The sequence below is a fragment of the Dermacentor albipictus genome, chromosome 5 (genome assembly GCF_038994185.2).
Source record: "Dermacentor albipictus isolate Rhodes 1998 colony chromosome 5, USDA_Dalb.pri_finalv2, whole genome shotgun sequence".
Lineage (NCBI taxonomy): Eukaryota > Metazoa > Arthropoda > Arachnida > Ixodida > Ixodidae > Dermacentor > Dermacentor albipictus.
This window is the reverse complement of record NC_091825.1, coordinates 64,521,691-64,544,473: the sequence shown is the minus strand read 5'-3', so window position 1 is coordinate 64,544,473 and position 22,783 is coordinate 64,521,691. Positions and strand designations below refer to the sequence as shown.

Here is a 22,783-nt window from a genome sequence, read left to right as displayed (position 1 = left end):
TACTGGTAAGACGCAGCTATTATATACGTCAATCAGATGACGATGCTGGAATGATTACAATGCTATGACAACAGCGTCATGACGAGGGTGCATGGTGCGACGAAAACTGCATGCCAACTACGGCATGTCGACGATGGCACGACGACAAAGGGACGCAGAAACAGAATCACGAAAGTGGCGTGGGAACAAAGGTACGACGACAATTAATTGTACGACAAGCTGACGACGATGCAATGACCACGATTGCATGACTGACTTTGTGATGACGACGCGATGTCGACAATGGCATGACGACGACGGTATGACGAGATATTTAGAAACCAGCGGTGAAGACATACAATGTGGAAAACGAGCATAGACGACGAAGCACACCTATCGCTGTGCTCGTGTTCACGTTGTGCGTGCGTCTTGACTTCTGCGGCGCTGTTTTCTAAGTCCGCCATTCCAACTAGCCGCAACGCAATAAAAAATATGGCGGAAAGATGACGATGACATGAAAACAAAAGAATGATCACAATGGCTCTATAAAGGCAACGAAATGACGACGTAGAAATGACGACGACATCGGGACGACGGCGTGATAATGTCGACGATGATATGAACGTGAGCTCACGTCTGCTCTCACGTGCATCACCTGCCGCTGCGGGTCGCTCCAATTCGCATTATACCCAGTGTTTCCTCTAAGTGCAGCAGCGACCAATGGGGCCGCCTTAATTCACACTATATATTCGGTGTTTTCACTATGTCCGGCACCGGCCAATGCGGTCGCCCTAATTAGCACTATATCCATGTTTTTATACTACGCTATCTCCGGGATCGACCCCCATTTTTCGGACACAAAATATCATAACGTCCTTGAGCATGACCTTGCTCCGACAATGCAAAGAAATGCTTCGCATTTAAAAGATTTTCGGGAATATCAGCTCAGCTTTATAGTCGGCTGTGTTCAGAATTTATTCATGCCCCGCCACGACAATGTTTAAAGTCAATCCAATTTCGTCGAGTTCCTCCGAGTTCTCGCCGGCACGGGCGAGGACGTTGGAGCCCGAGTGCTCGACAGGCCGGCATTCCGTGGCGCGGGGTCACCTGACAGGACCGCTCAGCGCTACCGACCAATAGCGAGCGCCTCATCCCGGGCCGCGCACGGACGCCTCTCAGTACGAGCGGCCATGGCGGCGGTCGCTGCGTTTGTGCGAGTGCTTGCGTGGGCGTCGCTCCGAGGAGTCCGAAGCTGCGCGGTGGCGCGTCTTGGAGCGCTTCCGCGTGGCCGCCCTGGAGCGAGAGCGGCGGCGGGAGCGGGTGCTCGACGACGAGGAGCGGTAGCTGGCCGACATCGCGGTTGACCGGGAGCGGCTCCTGCGGTGCGCGAACAAGCCACTGGTTTCGATAGCCACTTTAGGTTATCCTAACTTGCAACTTGGGCACAATGCTCAATATATACATTTTAGAACGTCTGAAGAACGCTAGCGTGAGCGCATGCAGAAGTACCAGGAGACGTAGTAGCAGCACACGGTGGTGGCATCCTATGAAGCTGCGTTTAACCCTTTATCGACGTGTATTGCCTACAGGCAAAAATTTCATTGCTGAGTTTCGGCAGTCAATATGAAGTTTCTAGGCAAATGTATTTGGCCATCGCTGAATGACAGGCAGCAAGCGTAATCTGTTGGTTAGAGCAGGGACACAAGCCGAGGAAGAAGTTTGGCACGGGGCTCGCTTTCTTTGGAAAGCGCGGTAAAAGTAGACAGAACGATGAAAGATCTCCGGCTGCACTGAGTGTCACACACGTGATGTGAAGCAAATGAAATGTACAGCCATGATTTACATATGACGAGAGCTGTCTGCAGACATGCAAAACGAAGGCACAGGTAGCTTGAGGCGAAGTCCCAGTCCGGTTTTCTGCTTGGTGCTGTCTCCGTATTGCTGAGAGCTTCGGCACAAAATCTAAGGAATAAAACTTCGACCCTCATTTTCTCTCATAATAATAATCCCTCTAGTACAGCGAAATTAACGAAAACACAGTTTAAAAAATAATTTGTCAATCTAAACTAATTTAGCGATGCTATTTAGTGCCCTTTTAACTAGAGCGCGCCTAACGTTTGTAACAAACACTGCTCGCACTTCTCTGGCTTGGGTGTCGTAAAATTGCCTCCGATGAGGCCTTTGCGACAGGTTCTCGTGGTGACGACGACAACTTTAGGCTCCTTTATTTCGCCCCTTTTTTAAGATAAAAGTAGTGCACCAAACAACGTTTTTAACATGTCATGTTTGGGCACAGCGTCGAAATGTGTCTCCACTAGTGCAGCTGTACTCGGACACGTCTTCCCGTATTCTGGTTTTAGTAACATGCCCTCCTGTTATGATTGCCTTTTCTATTGTGTGGTGATGCGTAGCCAGCGATTGAAAGATTACAGGAAACGGGTTCCACAAAGGTTATCCCTCTCTGCTATCTCAAAGCATGCCGCTTGTAATTTAATAGGCGATTGTGCAAGGCACGCAAACTTCTGCAGAGTACAGAAGCTTGCGTGCCTTACGCAGTCGTCCCCCCCCCCCCTTGACTCTAAGATCGGCTTCCTTCATATTGTAGAATGGAAACTTACTAGCACAGCTCAAATGTTTTCCGCAGCGCAGCTGTATATGGCTACCCCAGCGAATTTTCTGCGTCCGTTCGTGTGCACAATCACGTCGACAAAGAAAACTTTTTGTCTTCAGAGCTAGTGTGAAAGAGTTTAGTCTTGTAGGTCCATTAGCATAACTGTCACAACCTATGATGGATGGCCGATTGTTCATACTAGTAGCTATGAACTCGAAACTATGTGACCATGCTTGGTGGGAATCTGGCTTTTTTCAGGTATCCTGTTTCCGGCAAGCTTTTGACGCTGGTTGTAGAACAGCATGTTTAGGAAGGGGCCAGAAAAGTTCGTAAGGACAATGCATCTAAATTTAAGGAAGGATTTTCGGCTACACATGTTTTGCTACCGCGGTCACCTGCAGTTGAGCAGATACCATTGTGTTGTAATTTTTTGTCACTAATTATGATGGAGGAAAAATGTGTCAAAGGGACATAACTTTATTACAATGTGCCCGTATAGCTGACTCCACTGAAAGAAAGTCAAAGTCATGGGATTATATGCTTAATGCATATTCTAATGCGTTCTCGTAACTAGAGTGAAGCTTGATTTACTGTGCAGTCAGTCACAATGCGTTGTCTCATCTCAAAGTACATGCAGCAAGTAATTATTTGCTCCACGCATTATACGATGTACAAAAAAAACATATTTAACCGCTGCTGACGGAACGTGGCACGTCGAGCATCGTGTGAAACGTGATAGCGCCTTCAGAAAGCGGTCACGTGAATAGGTGTAGTCCATATCCCCATTCCAGCGACGTTGGATTTGGATGCTTGGATTTGGATTTGGTTGCCTTGGATGCTTTGGCCGGCTGCATTCGCCGGCAGTGATTTGGGAGCTGGAAACACGTCGCTGACGCCCTGTTTTGGACGCCACCTATAGCAATATACTATGCAAGCTGACGTGAACTAGAGCGACAGGGTTAACAAAGCGTGCTGAAGTTCAATGTTTGATGCTCTTTTTTACCACTACTGGACAGAAATGCCAAGGACATTTTGCGTACACGGCTAAGCACACGTTGAACAGTTCTTTAAGCACACCGGTACAAAGACGAAACTTAACGTGTAAATCGTGTAACTAGCTATATGGTATCTGTGTTCAATAAAAAAAGTTTTCAAGTGTGAGTGAAGTGCTGTCCTGTCGGCTTTTCTGTAAAATTTTTGTCTCTGTGCCGGTGCTTTCTATAAGACCTGTTGAACATGAAATTTCATCAATTAGCCTGATTCGCCACCTTGGTACGGATAAATACAACCTAACTAAATGTGCTAATCGACTTTATGATTACACATGCACTACAAGACACATATTCACGATGGGCAGCTGATGGCGCACCTCCATGCGCAAAACAAGCAAGTGGTCGAGAAATTCTTGTGCGTTGAAATACATTGCTCTTTCGTTCTTTCCTACGTTTTCTTTGCATCGTAAATCATTCCCCGCGCAATGCAAAGCGAGACTACCGATATATAAGCGCGACACCCGACCATTTCCTGGGACATATTGAAGTTAAATATCTGTCTCAAAACCCGTGCCCATCTCGGGGCTGCGACTGTGAGGACATATACTTGAGCACCAAATAGTTTTATTTTCGCTGTTCCAATATCTGGTCCAACCATACTTTTTCGCGTGTATGTTGTAGAAAAGCTAATTAGTTTCGTTTTTATTTTAATGTTGCCGAAAGAAGGCCACCAATTTTCAGTAATACATCCGGGGTGTTGTATCTACAGTTGTATCTGCGTATGTCTAGAGGTTACTTGTTCTGCGAAAATCGTTTGTTTCATTTTTTATTATCTTGATTGTAATCTCCGAATCTTTCTACTTTTATATATGTGTGTTCTAATTTAAAATGCGCATACCCTTTAATAATTTTGAGCCTGTCAAGTTTTAGTTTCTGTATTACGAAGTGCTGCTGCCACTCCAGAAATTTATTTCAGGGGCTGTCAAACTCTTCTAAAACACATCTTTCTTTTACAGCCCGCCAATCTATATTTCAACAGGATGAAAATACACTTTAATTTCACTTGATTTAAACTGCATAGAATACACGCTGCATGATGTCCGCCGCTGGTAATAATATGTTATCGGGAATATCCCCTCTTTACATCATCATTCAAAGTTCAAAGAATCACATATCTTTTCCGCAAGAACGTTCCGTATAACTAATAGCATAAATTTATGTTTTTATGTGTTTGCATACCTTAAAGGCAAATAGGACGTTACAGGAGGGAACAACATCAGTTGGAATGAATCAGTATGCATATGCTAGACAGGTGCCAGATGAATTAGTAAACCAAGAACATTTACTTCTGAGAAAAAAAGTAATGCAACTAAGGGCACCGTAAGGCAGAAGGTAAGAACAAATGCAAGGAGTAAAATTATACCCTAATTGCAGCTTTCAACCGAGATAAAAGATTAATCTAGACAATTGAAGCGGATAGGGCTATCCATTCATTGCCCGCCTGTGGAACGAAGAAACAAAACTGACTTTTAGCGCAAAAAGAAGCAAGCACGAACCTTAAGACGATTATGAGTACGCGACGTCATGCAGGTTCTTTCTTAGAAAGTTCTACATTTTTGGTATTAGGTGGCAATTTTCTGAAAGTCCAATAACTGATAGCAAAGGGAGACCTAATGCTTCGTTCACAGATGACACGCTGGATGTACGATGGCACTGAAACGAGTTAACGAGCTAAAGATGACTCTAACGTGTCACTAAGATATTCATAGCCTGGATTCCGTACAATGTACGCATGCGTACTCAGCTTAATAGACCGAATTAGTGTTTATAATGTAACAATTTCAGGGACAACGATGCCCCGGATAAATTTCACGTACCGTAACCAAGCGATTAACTGCATTGCTTTCCATAAATATTGGAGGACGCTTAAGCTTCGCCTTCAAGAGTGGAACGCGACAGAGTTCCCATCGACCCGCCGAGGGGTGTAAGACAATGCGCTACGGCGCAGGGATCACTTTCGAGGCGCCCCGCATCGGACTTTGCGCCCACCTATCACACGGAGAGCGTCGAGCAACGCAGCGTTCGGCGCGGCAACGAAACGTGCGCCTCAGCAAACGGAACGAACCAAAGAACTCGCTGTCTCGGAGGGGGAAACGATCTACGCCAGCCAAACGTCGTGATCGGCACGGGCAGAGAGATAGATAGATAGTAATCTAAAGGAAGGAACGGCGCTTGATTCTGCAACCCGCGTGGGAGCACGGCGAAGCGTCGTCAGGGGAGAGGGAGTCGAAGCAACGACGCGCCTGGCACCGGTCCGCGCACAGCGCGCCACCTGTCGGGGCAGCGCCGTACATTGAGAGGAGGTGGTCTTCTGTGTTTGCCGCAAGATGGCTTATGTGTGTGCGGTAAGCGCAGAAGAAATGTAGCGGAAACGTACTTCGCTACTCGTGTAAATGCGACTTCTGTAAGTTACATGGTCATAATTACCGATATACACCGCAGTATAACTTTCTGCGGCACGTTTTTAAGGCAACACCGCGTTCACTAGACGCGCGTTTGTACCGCTTTCAAGCATCGAACTCGTGGCTGAGTGGTAGCGTCTCCGTCTCACACTCCGGAGACCCTGGTTCGATTCCCACCCAGCCCATCTTGGAAGTTGCTTTTTATTTATGAAGTGCCTGCCGTGATTTATCGCTCACGGTCAACGCCGCGGACGTCGACGCCAACGACACCGGCTTTTCAGCGACACGAGCTCCTTAACGCTATCGCGTTAAAATATTAGCGCGTAGCATGCTCATGAGTGTCTGCCGTCGCGTGACTCACCTGTGCGCCTTCTTGACGGGCTTGGAGGGTGATTTGGTGGCACGCTTCTTAGGCGTGGCCACCACGTTGTTTCCCTTATGCCTGAGAAATGGAGAAGAAAGACTCCAGCGCTGTTAATCAAGGAAAGGTTGCGCACCGCACGGTGATACGGAATGTACTATAGACGACCTGCACCGACGTCATCGTAGACATCGGGTGTGTTCCAATTCTGGCCAGCGTCGGCGACAGTCTATATAGACAGTTATAAGGAGACAGCCGAGAGAGCTTCAATGCCATGTACTGGGACGCGTTTCTAGCCGTCTGGAAGACGCGCGGAAGACGCTTCTGCGACGTGACGCCTCCTCGCGGCGACAATTAAAAATAAAAAAGAAACACATATTATTTCTATATTTTAGGTCTACGCCTGCAAACATATGAAAAACACGATGAAGCTTACATTAAGGGCGTAGGATAACGCGTGTCTACTTTTCTTATGCACAGACAACATTCCTGTCAGCTTTCCCACCGTCCTGCTCAGCCGCCATCTTGTTTGGGCAGGAAAGTATCCCGCATCGTCTTTTACTTAGACGCTGTCGTCGCGAAGCTGTCTACTTTGACGTCTTCGTGAGAACTGGAACGGGATTTAGGATGGCCGCTTGGCGGTCTACTTTGCCGTCTACAGTGAGTATTGGAACACAGCCCATGTCGGAGGACCGGCGCTGTGAGAAGCAGCGGCTTCTGTGGCGTCTCGCGCGCTGCTAGCTCTGCCACGGTTTTGCCACAGGTACCAACAGCGTTCCGAACGTGCCTCTGTGATACTGGAGCAGATTGTCCGGGGCACATACGCTGACGTCATCCTAGCCGCCTGGTTGGAGGACCATGCAGGCCTGAGCAGGGTGAAGAGCCGAGTGCATGACGTCACGTGCAAGTTGTCTATACCTCACGAAGAACTAGCCCAATTTCGTACTCTAGTTCATTATCGGAACCCATTGATGCCTAGAGGGTTCGCAGCAGAGGTTAATTAATGACTTTCAGGTAAATTTATGAAAATGAGAGTCACTGTCGCACAGCCTCTTACGTCCCTGTCATATTGCAAAGCTTGCCACCTCGCCACCTTTGCACCTTTGCACCGCAGTTCTGCAAAGATCGCCACCTTTGCAGAACTGCGGGATATATCACTCGACGATGCTCGTCTGCTGAAACAAAATTTTGAGCGAGTTGGTCTTACATGACAGGCGAATCACATCACAAAGCATGACCGCAGAAACAAGAGTGTGTATATAGTGATTCTCAACTAATCCATCAGCACGGAATGCACATACACACATACTCTACCGAACAGGACAGCAGTGTTTGAGGACTTCCTACATCGTCCTTCTGAGTATATTCGCCGCGTCAGTCGCGCTGCTGAGGTCGTGGCGGTCTCATTCCGATGGGGCCAGAATGCAAAACATCCGTGTACTTAGGTGTACGTTAACGAACCTCAGGTGGTCAAAAATAATCCAGAGTATCCGACTACAGCGTGCCTCGTAATGAGATCGTGGTTTCGGCATATAAAACCCTAGAATTTAATTTTTTGACATCTCCTTACTCGACAAAAGAATAACTTTCCTGCGCACGCGTTGAGCCCCTGTGATTTTATTGTTTGCGGTGCCTATTTTTCATCCTGTACAATATGTGCCTATTAGTACGCGTGTTTCATTCTTATAAAATTGTTGAAATTCATTGACTTTCGTGTCTTGTCTTCAGCGGTCATCCCTTTTCCAGTGCTGTGCGATTCACCCGCCATCATCTGAGCGGCGGCGTTGGTCGGCGAAGGGGAGCAGTATATAGAACAGAGCGCAGATGCTACACTCACTCTTCAGTGCGGTAAGGGAGCACACAAGCGACGGTGTTGTTGGTCACCTTGGACACAGTGGGGGAGACCGGATGGCACACCAGGTTGGACGGGCACCGCACGGAGTACGTCAGCTGCGTCCAATTACACGTCAAAACGTCGCACCATACTTCCCTTTTACTGAGCAGTTGTGAGCTATAGCTTTAGTTATCGAGGTATCCCTGTAACATCACAGCTCCTCGTAACATCACGGAAATAAATTAAGAAAATGTTTTTTTTACGAATTTACGTCCTGGTTCAAACCAAGAACTCACAGGGTCTGAAGCTGGTGTTCTACCACAACCCCACAACCGCACTGCTTTCATGGCAAAAAAAGGTAAGAAAAAGGCAGGAAGAACAAAATAAGCGGCGTTCTTTTCTCCAACCTCACAAAATGGTTTTAACGAGTAATATTAAAAATAATATCTGAAACTATAAAATCTCGTCTTTCGAGGTGTAAATTAAGCCTTGAAGTAACCAATGGCCAAAGCACCGAACGACATATACCGAGCAAGCAACGCTCGAACTCATAATCTTTTGTCGTCTCCTAACATCTTGCAAAGATAAAGGATGCTTTTTAGCTTACTGCGCTCTGCAAATCGTTTTTAAGAAGTCGCATAGAAGGTAGCACAAAAATATAAAATTTCTCCTTTTTTTAAATACATTATACCGTAAAATAACATAAGGGCACATTAAACATGGCAGATCTCGCCGTCTTCTCGCCCTGCAGTTGAGCGGCTCAGTGCTGTCGTTGAGTCGAAGCTGCTGAGTCTGTGTCTTAATTATGTCAATTTAAACTTGTCTTTTTTTTTATTGCGATATAGCAATTGCATTGACATTCCAGGCGCATTTATGCCGTCGCCGTGACGTTGTGAATAACGTCCAAGGGCGATAAAATCATCACCACGCGCCTATGCAGTATGTGCGAGTGAAAGCGTGCGCGAGAGTGAGCCGGCAATCGCGGTTCAATCTCGCGTATGCACGAGAGAAAAGCGGAGAGGAAGCGCGCCGTCTTCCGCCGCGCTCAAGGCTCCGGAGGAAGGGTAAGGAGGGGGGGCACGTTCCACTCCGGCCGGCCCGGGCGGCTCGGGTGGGCGCGTACGGCCGCCAGCACAGCTGTATCTTGAAAACCATCTGCGACGGGGACAGAGTCCTCCTTGCGCTCTGTTTTCGCGGCTTAGTTCGCGCTGGTACGAGACCCACCACGAAGGCCAATTCACTCGCTGCAGCTGCCGCGCTTCCTCGCTCCAGTGTGTTTACAGCGAGTTTTCGCGGTCACCGAGGGAGGTGTTCATGTTTGTTCGTGCGTGCGTGTCATCGCGCTCGTTAATTTAGTTAGTTTGCGAGCGCCTACAAGTTCATACGGCCGATAAAACTGGTATCCTTACTTCGTATATATTTCCACTAGTTTGCTATGCAATCGATGCTTCGCCTTTCGGGCGAAACTGCGACTTTTATTTTCTGGCCTTCAGTTCATAACCTCCCAGAAGTAGAAATCATTGCTGAAACATCGTTATATATCAATAGTGTTAAACTATTGTCACGTGGTAGTGACGTTAAATGACACAGTAGCAGTACTGTGAAAGACAAAACTGGCTTTTATTGGGCGAACCTGTGCCCACAAAACAGGCTACACTTAAAGCACAACGATAGCGGCGAACACAGTCGGCGATCGTCGAAAATCTGATCAGCGGGTCAAGCGCGTCGGCTTTTATAGAGCAATCATCGAATGTTCCAGACTAATCGTACGGACCCGCGTGCCTTCCACAAAGTTCTACACCATTCGCGTCAGGTGATGAAATCAGATAACATAACGTTCAGCGACAACAGACAGCAGATAGAAGCATCGATAACGTTCCAGAAACTTCGGATACATACAGGCGCGTCCCACGCTGTGCGATTACTTTTGTTAGGCTGCGAAACGTGGTTGCCCGATAAAGATAAGTATACGTGTCAATACCCCCCTCTTAAAAAGCATCGACCCGATGCTGCAAAGAAACGAAGGTAATAAACAAAAGCACTCGTAGCAAAGAAAAGAACAAAAATGGCGAAGTTTGTCAGCGTCCGTAAAAGGGTTTAAGGCGCACCACGTGGACCACTTCAGATCGTGCGCGGCGCCGCTGTGAATGCGAAATGCCGTCTGGCACGACCTCATAGTCCAGAGCGCCAATGCGTCGGATGACCTTGTAGGGTCCGAAATAGCGTCGGAGTAGTTTCTCACTGAGTCCTCGTCGGCGTATCGGGGTCCATACCCAAACACGGTCGCCGGGCTGGTATTCGACGAAGCGTCGTCGGAGGTTGTAGTATCGGCTGTCGGTCCTCTGTTGGTCCTTGATCCGCAGGCGGGCGAGCTGTCGGGCTTCTTCGGCGCGCTGGAGATAGCTAGCGACGTCAACATTCTCTTCGTCAATGACGTGGGGCAGCATGGCGTCGAGCGTCGTCATCGGGTTCCTGCCGTAAACCAGCTTAAACGGCGTGATCTGTATTGTTTCTTGCACCGCCGTGTTGTAAGCGAAGGTTACATACGGCAGGACCGCGTCCCACGTCTTGTGCTCAACGTCGACGTACATCGCTAGCATGTCGGCGAGGGTCTTATTCAGGCGCTCCGTGAGACCATTCGTTTGCGGATGGTAGGCAGTTGTTCTCCTGTGGCTTGTCTGGCTATATTGCAGAATGGCTTGGGTGAGCTCTGCTGTAAAAGCCGTTCCTCTGTCGGTGATGAGGACTTTTGGGGCGCCATGTCGCAGCAGGATGTTCTCGATGAAAAATTTCGCCACCTCGGCTGCGCTGCCTTTCGGTAGAGCTTTTGTTTCAGCGAAGCGGGTGAGATAGTCCGTCGCCACGACGATCCACTTATTCCCGGATGTTGACGTCGGAAACGGCCCCAGCAAATCCATCCCAATCTGCTCGAATGGTCGACGAGGAGGTTCGATCGGTTGTAGTAACCCTGCTGGCCTTGTCGGTGGTGTCTTGCGTCGTTGACAGTCTCGACATGTCTTGACGTAACGGGCGACGTCGGCGGTCAGACGCGGCCAGTAATACCTTTCCTGTATTCTCGACAGCGTCCGGGAGAATCCGAGGTGCCCAGCAGTTGGATCGTCGTGTAAGGCGTGCAGTACTTCTGGACGCAGCGCCGACGGAACAACAAGAAGGTAGTTGGCGCGGACTGGTGAAAAGTTTTTCTTCACGAGTAGGTTGTTTTGAAGCGTGAACGAAGATAGTCCACGCTTGAATGCCCTAGGGACAACGTCGGTGTGCCCTTCCAAATACTCGAAAAGGGCTTTTAGCTTCGGGTCCCCTCGTTGTTGATCGGCGAAGTCTTCCGCGCTTATTATTCCAAGGAAGGCGTCGTCATCCTCGTTATCTTGCGGCGGCGGGTCAATGGGGGCGCGTGATAGGCAATCGGCATCTGAGTGTTTTCGTCCGGACTAGTATGTTACAGTAATGTCGTATTCTTGTAGTCTGAGGCTCCACCGTGCCAGCCGCCCTGAAGGGTCCTTTAAGTTAGCTAGCCAACACAACGCGTGATGGTCGTTGACCACTCTGAATGGCCTGCCATATAGGTAGGGGCGAAATTTCGCTGTAGCCCAAACGATGGCGAGGCATTCCTTTTCCGTTGTGGAATAATTGCCTTCCGCTTTTGACAACGACCGGCTAGCGTAAGCTATCACGTGTTCATGTCCATCTTTTCTCTGGACTAGGACGGCACCGAGGCCTAGGCTACTGGCGTCAGTGTGAATTTCGGTATCGGCGTGCTCGTCGAAGTTCGCAAGTACGGGCGGCGACTGCATGCGTCGTTTGAGTTCTTCAAATGCGTCGGCCTGCGGCGTTTCCCACTTGAACTCAATGTCACATTTAGTTAGCTGTGTCAGCGGCTCAGCGATGCGTGAAAAGTCCTTGACAAATCGCCTGTAGTAGGCACACATGCCAAGAAATCTACGCACTGCCTTCTTGTCGGTGGGCTGCGGGAACTTTGCGATGGCAGCTGTCTTCTGCGGGTCGGGGCGGACTCCAGACTTGCTGATGACGTGGCCTAGGAACAGAAGCTCATCGTAGGCGAAGCGGCACTTTTCTGGCTTCAGAGTGAGCCCTGATGACTTGATGGCCTCGAGTACTGTTGCAAGCCGCCTAAGGTGATCGTTGAAATTTTCGGCGAAGACAACGACGTCATCCAAGTAAACGAGACAGGTCTGCCACTTCAATCCTGCTAAAACCGTGTCCATGACGCGCTGGAACGTTGCAGGCGCCGAGCACAGTCCAAATGGCATAACCTTGAACTCGTAGAGGCCGTCTGGGGTGATGAAGGCGGTCTTTTCGCGATCTCTTTCGTCGACTTCTATTTGCCAATAGCCAGACTTGAGGTCCATCGACGAGAAGTATTTAGCGTTGCAGAGCCGATCCAATGCGTCGTCTATCCGTGGGAGGGGGTATACATCCTTCTTCGTGATCTTGTTCAGTCGACGATAATCGACACAGAAACGTAGGGTTCCGTCCTTTTTCTTTACCAGGACAACAGGGGATGCCCACGGGCTTTTCGACGGCTGGATGATGTCGTCGCGCAGCATTTCGTCGACTTGTTCTCTTATAGCTTCACGTTCCCGCGTCGAAACTCGGTAAGGGCTCTGGCGTAGTGGTCGAGCACATTCTTCGGTTATTATGCGATGCTTTGCGACTGGTGTTTGTCGAATCCTCGATGACGTCGAAAAGCAGCCTTTGTATCGTAGAAGCAGACTTCTGAGCTGTTGCTGCTTAATCACGGGGAGACTTGGACTTATGTCGAAGTCTGGCTCGGGAACTACAGTCGTCGGGGTAGATGCGACAGAATCCGAGAGGACAAAGGCATCGCTGGTTTCCACAATTTCCTCGATGTATGCGATCGTCGTGCCCTTGTTGATGTGCTTGAACTCCTTGCTGAAGTTTGTCAGCAACACTTTCGTGTTTCCTCCGTGCAGTCGAGCGATCCCTCTTGCGACGCAAATTTCACGGTCGAGCAGAAGACGTTGGTCGCCTTCGATGACGCCTTCTACGTCAGCGGGTGTTTCGGCGCCGACCAAAATAACAATGCTGGAGTGAGGCGGGATGCTCACTTGATCTTCAAGCACACTCAAGGCATGGTGACTACGAGGGCTCTCCGGCGGTATCGCTTTATCTTCCGACAGCATTATTGACTGTGACTTCAGGTCGATGATTGCGCCGTGTTGGTTCAGGAAGTCCATACCGAGAATGACGTCTCGTGAACACTGTTGGAGGATAACGAAAGTGGCAGGGTAAGTTCGGTCATGAATGGTTATTCTTACCGTGCAGATTCCAGTCGGCGTGATGAGGTGTCCTCCTGCGGTGCGAATTTGAGGGCCTTCCCATGCAGTCTTAACCTTCTTCAACTGGGCGGCGATGTGTCCACTCATGACGGAGTAATCAGCCCCTGTGTCCACTAAGGCGGTAACCGCGTGTCCGTCGAGAAGCACGTCGAGGTCGGTGGTTCTTTGTCTGGCGTTGCAGTTGGGTCTTGGCGTCGGATCACGGCTGCGTCGTGTTAAACTGAAGCTTGAACGTCGCGTCGTCAAGTCGTCTTTCGTCGGTGTAGTCTTGGCTTCCTGACTTCGTCGGGACGGCGGCGTGTCGTCATTAGGTCGTCGAGATGGTTGCTTCGTCGTCTTCGTCGGCGGCGGAGGATCTTCGTCAGTTCGACGAACAGCAACCGCACCTCCATCGGTTGCTGCTTTTAGTTTTCCGGATATGGGCTCGCTGACCGGCCCCGGGCTGGGCCAGTGTATGGTCGGCGCTGCGGCGGCAGGTAGCGGCCAGGTGACGGCGAACGGGAAGCTCGTCGATGGCTCCACTGAGTGGCGGCGAGGTAGTCGGCGATATCGCGAGGTCGTTCGCCAATCTGTGGCCGCGGCGCGTTAACGGCGAAACCTCGCAGTCCCATCTCCCGGTATGGGCATCGGCGGTACACATGGCCGGCTTCCCCGCAGTGGTAGCAGAGCGGGCGGTGGTCAGGAGCGCGCCAAACGTCTGTCTTCCTCGGGTAGGTGCGCTGGGCGACGGGTGGTCGTGCTGGCGGCGGCGACGGCGGCGGACGACGAAACTGCGGCGTGACAGGGCCCTGGCGCGGTCGCGGAGGGGGGCCTTGACGGCGTGCGACGGCGGCGTAGGTCATTGCTTGCGGCTCGGGCTGCGGCGATTCAGGGGATACTCCAAGTTGTTGTTGGAGTTCCTCACGCACGGCATCGGCAATCGAAGCCACTTGAGGCTGTGATGATGGGAACAGCTTTTGTAGCTCCTCCCGCACGACAGCTCGAATAGTCTCGCGTAGGTCGTCGGTGGCCAGTGACTGAAGTCCGGCGTAGTTTGTCGCGTTCGTGCGGCGGTCGAATTGCCGGTTTCGCATCTCGAGTGTCTTCTCGATGCTGGTGGCCTCGCAAAGAAACTCGTCGACGGTCTTCGGTGGGCTTCGTACCATCCCGGCAAAAAGTTCCTCCTTCACACCACGCATGAGTAGGCGAACTTTCTTTTCCTCGGCCATATCCGGGTCGGCGTGGCGGAACAGACGGGTCATTTCTTCCGTAAAGACGGCAACGTTCTCGTTTGGTAGCTGCACTCGGGCGTCCAGCATAGCTTCGGCCCTCTCCTTACGCACGACACTTGTAAAGGTGCGCAGGAAGCCGCTACGGAACAAGTCCCACGTAGTCAAGGTCGACTCCCTGTTCTCAAACCACGTTCTGGCGGCGTCTTCTAAGGCGAAGTAGACATGCCGCAGCTTGTCGTCGGAGTCCCAGTTGTTGAATGTCGCGATTCGCTCGTATGTCTCCAGCCAGAATTCCGGGTCTTCAGTCGCTGCTGCATGGAAGGTCGGTGGGTCCCGGGGTTGTTGTAGGATAACGGGGGAGGCTGGGGCAGCCATTGAGGTTGTCTTGACCGCGATCTTCTTTGTCGCCTCAGGTAGAAGTCCGTGCTCTGGGGGCAGTCCTTGCAGTCTGCGGCTAGCACGCTGGTCTTGGGCGGTGTCGGTTTTGTCCTCGGGCTTCGGGCTTGGATCGCGGCTTTGCGGGGGCGTTCGGTACATGAACGCACTAGCACCTCCACCAGATGTCACGTGGTAGTGACGTTAAATGACACAGTAGCAGTACTGTGAAAGACAAAACTGGCTTTTATTGGGCGAACCTGTGCCCACAAAACAGGCTACACTTAAAGCACAACGATAGCGGCGAACACAGTCGGCGATCGTCGAAAATCTGATCAGCGGGTCAAGCGCGTCGGCTTTTATAGAGCAGTCATCGAATGTTCCAGACTAATCGTTCGGACCCGCGTGCCTTCCACAAAGTTCTACACCCACCCGCCATGGTTGCTCAGTGGCTATGGTGTTAGGCTGCTGAGCACGAGGTCGCGGGATCAAATCCCGGCCACGGCGGCCGCATTTCGATGGGGGCGAAATGCGAAAACACCCGTGTACTTAGATTTAGGTGCACGTTAAAGAACCCCAGGTGGTCAAAATTTCCGGAGTCCCCCACTACGGCGTGCCTCATAATCAGAAAGTGGTTTTGGCACGTAAAACCCCAAATTTAATTTAATTTTTTTAAAGTTCTACACCATTCGCGTCAGGTGATGAAATCAGATAACATAACGTTCAGCGACAGCAGATAGAAGCATCGATAACGTTCCAGAAACTTCGGATACATACAGGCGCGTCCCACGCTGTGCGATTACTTTTGTTAGGCTGCGAAACGTGGTTGCCCGATAAGTATACGTGTCACTATGATTTCGCGTGCAAACTATCTATTGTTTAGAAAATTACTTATTGAGTTACCAAGGCATTCGGCATTATCTGAGAGATGACCCCATATGCCTGCGATTTCAAGGTTTGCAGATGTAGGTATTTTTGTTCCTTATTCGTAGCAAAACACGTGGAATACCCGAAAGTGCCTGAGAAGAAGAAGCGTATACCTCTTCGAAGGTGTAGTTGGGGTCCAACCATGACGCCACGGCCTCTTCACCGTCCAGGATGACCTGCACGACGCAATGAGAACATGCGCACTCTTCGCGCTCCATCGCCGCGGTAGCTCAGTGTTGTTTTCATTGGTCTAAAGCTCACCCCCTTACGCCCTTTCAAAAGAGTGTTTGAGTGAAATAATGAACTCATATATGAAAGTGTCACTTCTTGGAATTGCAACGTTTGCGCCAATGGTTGTTTTGCCGAAATGCACGATGCGTTTCCTTTTACAGCGATATTCGTTACTCTCTCTCTCTCTCTCTCTCTCTCACACACACACGCACACACACGCAAACATATATATATATATATATATATATATTCGGCGAAAACACTGTCGCCCAAGCTACCGCAGGGTATGTAGTGCACCTGGAGAGCATGACGGCGCCTCTAGCTACTGTGTTAGACTGTGTCCATGCTCTCGAGTTTATCTGGAGACCATCACCCGCGGTGAAATAATTTAAGCACACCTATCAGAAGGATATGAAAAGTACGACGCGAGAGTGAGGGCAAAATAGCTGTCTCTCCCCACTTTATGACCGGAGCGCGCCATCTGCACAGTAAATGCCGAATTCTTGTCGGTAGCAGATTCCTCCACAAGCCCCCTGAGAATGTTTACTCCAACCTGCACTGAATGAAACTGCAACACTCACTGCGCATAATATTGCGCCGCCTTCGATGCCACACCAGAAAGAAATTCGCGTTAAGAACTATAATTGGCTGACGCGGTATGATTCGTTGACACTTGGTAACTGCATTATAAAACACCGCAACAACTTAAGATATTTCAGTGGTAACATGCACAACAGGATAGGGCCACGAAAGGAAAAACCGTGCCCACGGGCCCTGTCTCTGTATTCCACAACTGGGGATGTCATATAGTTGAAGTAGCAGGATGACAACCGTAGTCTACAGTGATCATATGATATGCTCGAACAACGAAGGCGCAAACTTCTGGGAAAGAAACCTGCACGGTTTTTAGAGAGAAGCTCTTAGGCGCCCGTTCCTGCGGCGAGCGTAGGCGGTGTCCCTCCTCTTAAACGAGCGAACGAGCACAGCAAAAGGATGAATATGGAGCGCACATGAAAGACGGCTATAGCGATGAGAGCGCGAGAAGCAAAGCGGAAGAGGAAGGTACAGAGAAAGTGTGAGAAGCTTAGCGCCGCGCACGACGGGCTTTGCTGCGACGATGGCTACGAAATGGCGCCAGAGTAGCGCGTGCTGTTCTACATGGAAACAAAGCGCTGCATGAGCGGAGGTCCGGCTGCGGCGGCTGCTGTGAATCGCGCCCACGTAGCACGATTAGCCAGGCAGTCGCGCCACACTTCGCTCCAATTGCAACGTGCAGCACGAGACAGATTGTCCGCGCCAGTCAGTATATCGCGAAATGAAAACACCAATACAGCCGCTCTCAAATTTCGCATTAAGGAGTACCGTAATCGTAGGTGAATTTTTTACTTGCATGAAATGTTAAAAGCCAGTGCATCCGTAAATTACGTAAGGTGTATGTTACGCACATAACTCTTTTAGCAAGCTGAAAATAACGAGAGGGTGGACGAAGGGCGTTTTGCTAACGAGCACACCCATTTTCGAAATTTTCAGTAGAAGCATGGGTGCAGAGAGTATGGTTCAATATTTCACCCACAAAAATGTTATTTCCCTGAGTGTGTATGGCGTTCTATAGTATACTGCTGAAAACAATATCGCGGGTTCAAATCCGGGCCGCGGCAGCCACTTTCCAGTAAAAGCGCAGAATGCCAAAATGCTCCTGAAATAGGAGCACGCTAAAGAAACGCAGATACAGACCAAATTCATCCGCAGCAACCGCCAAACCCTGCCGTGTTACTGGTGAGTTACTATAATCAACTGCACATTCTTGCGATGATAAGGCGATAAAGCGTCATAAAGTAACATCATGGCCAGATGTACTGCATAAATAGGTAACAAAGGTACATACGACAAGGAAACAGACAAGGTGTTGCTCGCGCTCACAACTAACAAAACTATCCTGGTGTTAACAGCGCAAAACTTGGAAGGGACACGAGACGAGAAGACGACACCACGAGTGCTCGTGGTGTGGTCTTCTCGCCTCGTGTCCCTTCGACGTTTTGCGCTGTTAACACCAGGATGGAAAACCAACAAGCCCAAGCTGCTATTCTAACAAACATAGCATGCAATGAAATATATTATTTGGTTGTTTACGAGCAGAGACCCTGGCGAGATTCCAGAGTTCCTCATGGCAATTAAAAGAATAGAGGTGGCAAGAAACAGCATGGCCAATCGCAGTGGCACGGCAAAACAGAATCCCGCAGATTTTCAACAATTTCGTTCTGCATCTAATCACAACTTTACCCGTGAAGATCGCATGTACTATTCGGAATTTTTTAAATGTATGTACTTGAGGACCCATACGCACTGCTTTTATTTGAAAACGTAGAAGGGTGTGTCACTCAGCCAATTTGAAGATACGCTGTCTTTTTTTTTCTTTTTTTCCTGCATAGCGAGTCGATAGCGCACGGGTCCAGACATTTCGTGGGGTCACAGGCTCACCACTGGCCAAGACGGGTGAAAAGAAATGCAAAGCGGTCTTACTGGACAGGAGCTTTCACATGAGGCAAGACTTCCCTGCCAAAGTTAGATAGAAATGACACGTGGCGACTCCTCGAGTTTGACGCCCCTTTCGGCATCGCAGCATAAAGGTTGCCTGCGGGCACTTCGTCTTTTGATGAGCATGGCCGTCTTGTTTCTCAACGAATTCTCACAAGGTGAAATTTAACGGGCGGTTGCACGGCAAATCTTGCGCAATTACGTTTGAGTAGATTGATTGATTTTAACGTCCCAAAGCACCACTGGGTCTGTAACAGGCGCCATAAGTCGACTCCGTATTAATTGTTCATAACTCCATAAGTTACGACTCCATAAGTCCGACTCTCGAATTTCGCCTGCTCCTAAATGGGGCCGGAAATCGAGCCCTAGACCTTGTGCTCAGCAGCAGAACGCCACAGCCTCCGCTCCATCGCGGCGAGTACTTATTTCAGCGTATAGTGGAACCGTATTTCCCATATCGTTTTCCACAAAAAATTACTATACAGAACTCCAGCGTTGGTGACTATTCGGGGGGTGGGAGGAGGAGGTGCAAGTACGGTGGTTCAGCTAGCATGGAAATTATGGTTAACACATGGATGCGCCTAAACTTTGTCCTTCTGGCTTCAAACAGCTTTGTGGCTTTGGAAATTCGTCACTTTCGACTATACATTCCGCGTGCGTGCAGAAATTATAATTGCCTTGCTTTGGTTAGAAAACTAAACGGGCTTAAACGCTTAAAGTGTTTCAATACTGTCACGAAAACGTTTGACGCCACAAGCGCAAAGATATTAAGCAATGTCGTGGTCTACCCATCATTCCATGCGCCAACGGTTGACGAACGACCGCAACGTGAGCTACCTCATAGTAATCTTGTTGAAAACTGTTTGGCATTGTCGGTGCAAACAGATTGGCGGCGGTGCAATTGCAGCTTGCGTGCGCGGCACGACTCAACTGGCACATGCAAAGTTGGCAAGTGGGTGGAACGGCAACGTTGATGGCTACTATGCGGCCTCCCTGCGCTAAACCGCTTTTCTAGACATTGTATCACCGACCGCAATACCCGATGCTAGAGCAATTTTTATGCTTCGATGCAGGCGTTCTCCCATATTAGTTATATAGAGGTGGGCGAATATCAAATTTTCCGAATGCAAATCGAATACGAATAGTAAGTATCGAATTGAATATCGAATAGTCAAACGCAAACGCGCATATTTACGGGAGGAATATTTAATTTGGTATAATTAGGTACCAGGCTTGTACTGGATAGTGAAATAAATGACAACTATAACGAAAGATGAACATCGGGTTTAAACACAAGATCACTAATTGTCGATAAGGAAACTGTACAAATAACCTGTAAACATCTTTAGAGCCTGGTTGCAAACATGTTTTGAGAACGAATGGCTGCTGCATAGCTAGCGTTCCAGAAAGCGAAAATTAGGTGGGGGTCTTCAAAAATGATCAAAGTTGTGAACAAAAATTGACTAACCCTTCCCCTACCGGAATATGGAGATAAGCGGAGCTTGTCTTGCGTGCATCTGACCTTCGTCACGGTTAAGTAACCTGCAAGGTAACGGTGCCGGATTGCTTCGGCCTCCTGCTTTTTTAGCACGGGGTCCTCTCGATTTCCTGGGCCCGGTTGGCTCTAACGGCTGGATTGGCGCGCCGACAGCGAATCCTCTCGCGGACGAGTTCTCGCCGCCGCTCGCTGAACGCTGTCAGTTTCTCCGGGGAACTCACAACGCTTGGTGTTCCATCCGTTTTCCGAGAATGAACTGAACGGAATCGAAGCCGGCGCAGTGCGCGCGAGACTCTTTCCTGCCCTTCCCCTCCCCGGCGGAAGCGAAACAGCTCTGATTGGTTGCGCGCGTCGCGTCGTGAGCGCGCGCCTATGCAGCTGGAATCCTTGATAATGTCACGCACCGGCGCAACTGTCAACACACCAAACCGCTCTTTCCCGCAGCTGCTCTGCTCTGAGACCAACTGTATCTTTGCGTGACCAAACCACCACCGAACCTTGTGAGGCAATACAAGCTTCGCTTGAAGAAGAAAAAGGACTTGTGTGCTGTAGCTTCACGTAAAACGGTTCGTTCCAAGGAATATGTCCCTTGTTGTAGCGTAAAAAATAAAACGTTTACATGACTAGACTGCAAGAAACGCGAAATTACAAACAACAAGCAAAAATCAAGTTTTCATTAGGCTTTTGCCGTGAAATCGAAAGCTTGCATTACCCATTTTGTTCCGGCACTGCTTCAAAAACTTTTGTCCTTGTTACACTTCTGATAATTTGCTATACCTTGTTTAGCAAGGGGGAACAGCAACCCGACTTTAAAAGTGGGTTGTCGCGAAATATTGCGGATAGTTTGATATTCGAAAGTACCGAAGAGGTCATTTTAAAATACGAGTCCAAATAATTAGCTGTAATATTCGATTACTAATGGAAACCTTCAAATATTCGCCCACCCCTACTATTGAGTTATTTGCTGAACATGCACATTTCCCTACTGATTGCTCTCGTTCTTTTCTTCGTTTCCACTACATCTAAGCAGAACCGTTCTCTCTCCCTCTCTCTTTATATATATATATATATATATATATATATATATATATATATATATATATATGTTCGTTATGTGCACAAAATGTAACAACTATGAGACAGAACGAATAGTAATTCTTGTGCAGGATTTTGCAGTATAGGCCGATTCCTACGGTGTATAAGGAGCGGAGCAATGTATGAAGGCAACGGAAACGCCGAATTTAATTACGCATGAACATCTATCTCAGACACGTTGAAATACGCATTTGCGATATAGCCGTATAATCCTTATCCTATGAGAAGCATATTTTAGTGGTTCGTCCTCAAAAACAACGTAGCTTTATTTTTTTAGTAGCGCGAGCATCGAGTAACACTCTCGCTTCTTGCGGAGCACTTCCGGTTCACCTCCTGAGACAACTGGGGAGTAAATTCAATATAAATCAGAAAAAAAAATGGCTGTGGCTTAGGTAAGGTTAAGCCCAGGATGCGAAGCATACTAGCCTTTATTTTAGTTGTTGAACCACTGTTTAGCCTGGTGAACTGCTGTTGCTTGGCTATATTTGGTTCGGCTAGACGAAGAAACAACTCATGCATTACTTCTTCGCCTTCAAGAGTGGAACGCGACAGCGTTCCCGTCGACCCGCCAAGGGGTGTAAGACAATGGGCTACAGGGCAGCGACTACGCGCCCCGCATTGGACGCGGTGAGCGTCGAGCAAAGCAGCGTTCGGCGCGGCAACGAAATGTGCGCCTGAGCAAGAGACGCACGCCTTAGAAACAGCGCGTTTCTAAGGCAACACCGCATTCACTAGAGGCGCTTTTGTACCGCTTTGAAGCGTTGTACTCGTGGCTCAGTAGTTCCACTTCCGGCCACCGCAGTGAACGGACGCGGAATGTCTTGCTCCCCAGGAGCGGTTACAGCGGCCCTTGGCCGCGGTTCCCGGTCAACGGAAAAGCCTTCTCCGGACTACCAGATGGTTCTACCACAACTTCCTTCAGGTGCTAGTGTTTTGAACACTATTTTTATCCACGGCGAAGTTAAAGCACGGCCTTACCGTGTTGAGCACTTCAGGGACGCGCTTTCAAGACTGATGCTGCTGCCGGAAGTGGTGGCCCTCGGGGCTTATCAGATGAATCGTGTGTGGGCCGTAACTTTTTCGAACGAGGCGGCAAAAAAGAAGATACTTGACGCTGAAGCATTTCTTGTTAAAGAACATCGATGCGTGGTCATTGACCCGTGCAATCAGGGTGTCAGGCTCAAGCTCTTCTGGCTGCTGCACGGTGTTCCTGATGAAGACGTCCGAACAGCGTTGGCACCGTTCGGGAGAGTGACCGAAGTGACGAGGGAGAAGTGGAAAGTACAAGGCTGCAACGACAAAGGAACCACGACACGGTCTGTGGTCCTTAAAC

General features: G+C 49.3%; 1 protein-coding gene across 2 annotated transcripts in view; it reads right to left on the bottom strand.

Annotated features, from left to right (window-relative positions):
• Positions 1-929: 929 nt before the first annotated feature.
• The window catches only part of LOC135911705 (abasic site processing protein HMCES-like), a 38,190-nt gene continuing 16,336 nt past the window's right edge, over positions 930-22,783 (bottom strand). The window contains exons 6-9 of one of the 2 annotated variants that reach the window (XM_065444058.2): positions 16,205-16,267; positions 8,243-8,355; positions 6,406-6,486; positions 930-1,356 (exon numbers count right to left, since the gene is read on the bottom strand). In XM_065444058.2, the coding sequence (XP_065300130.2) occupies positions 1,155-1,356; positions 6,406-6,486; positions 8,243-8,355; positions 16,205-16,267 (459 nt within the window). In that variant the 3' untranslated portion in view covers positions 930-1,154. The remainder of the gene's footprint in view (positions 1,357-6,405; positions 6,487-8,242; positions 8,356-16,204; positions 16,268-22,783) is intronic. The other variant, XM_065444059.2, reaches the window with a different exon arrangement.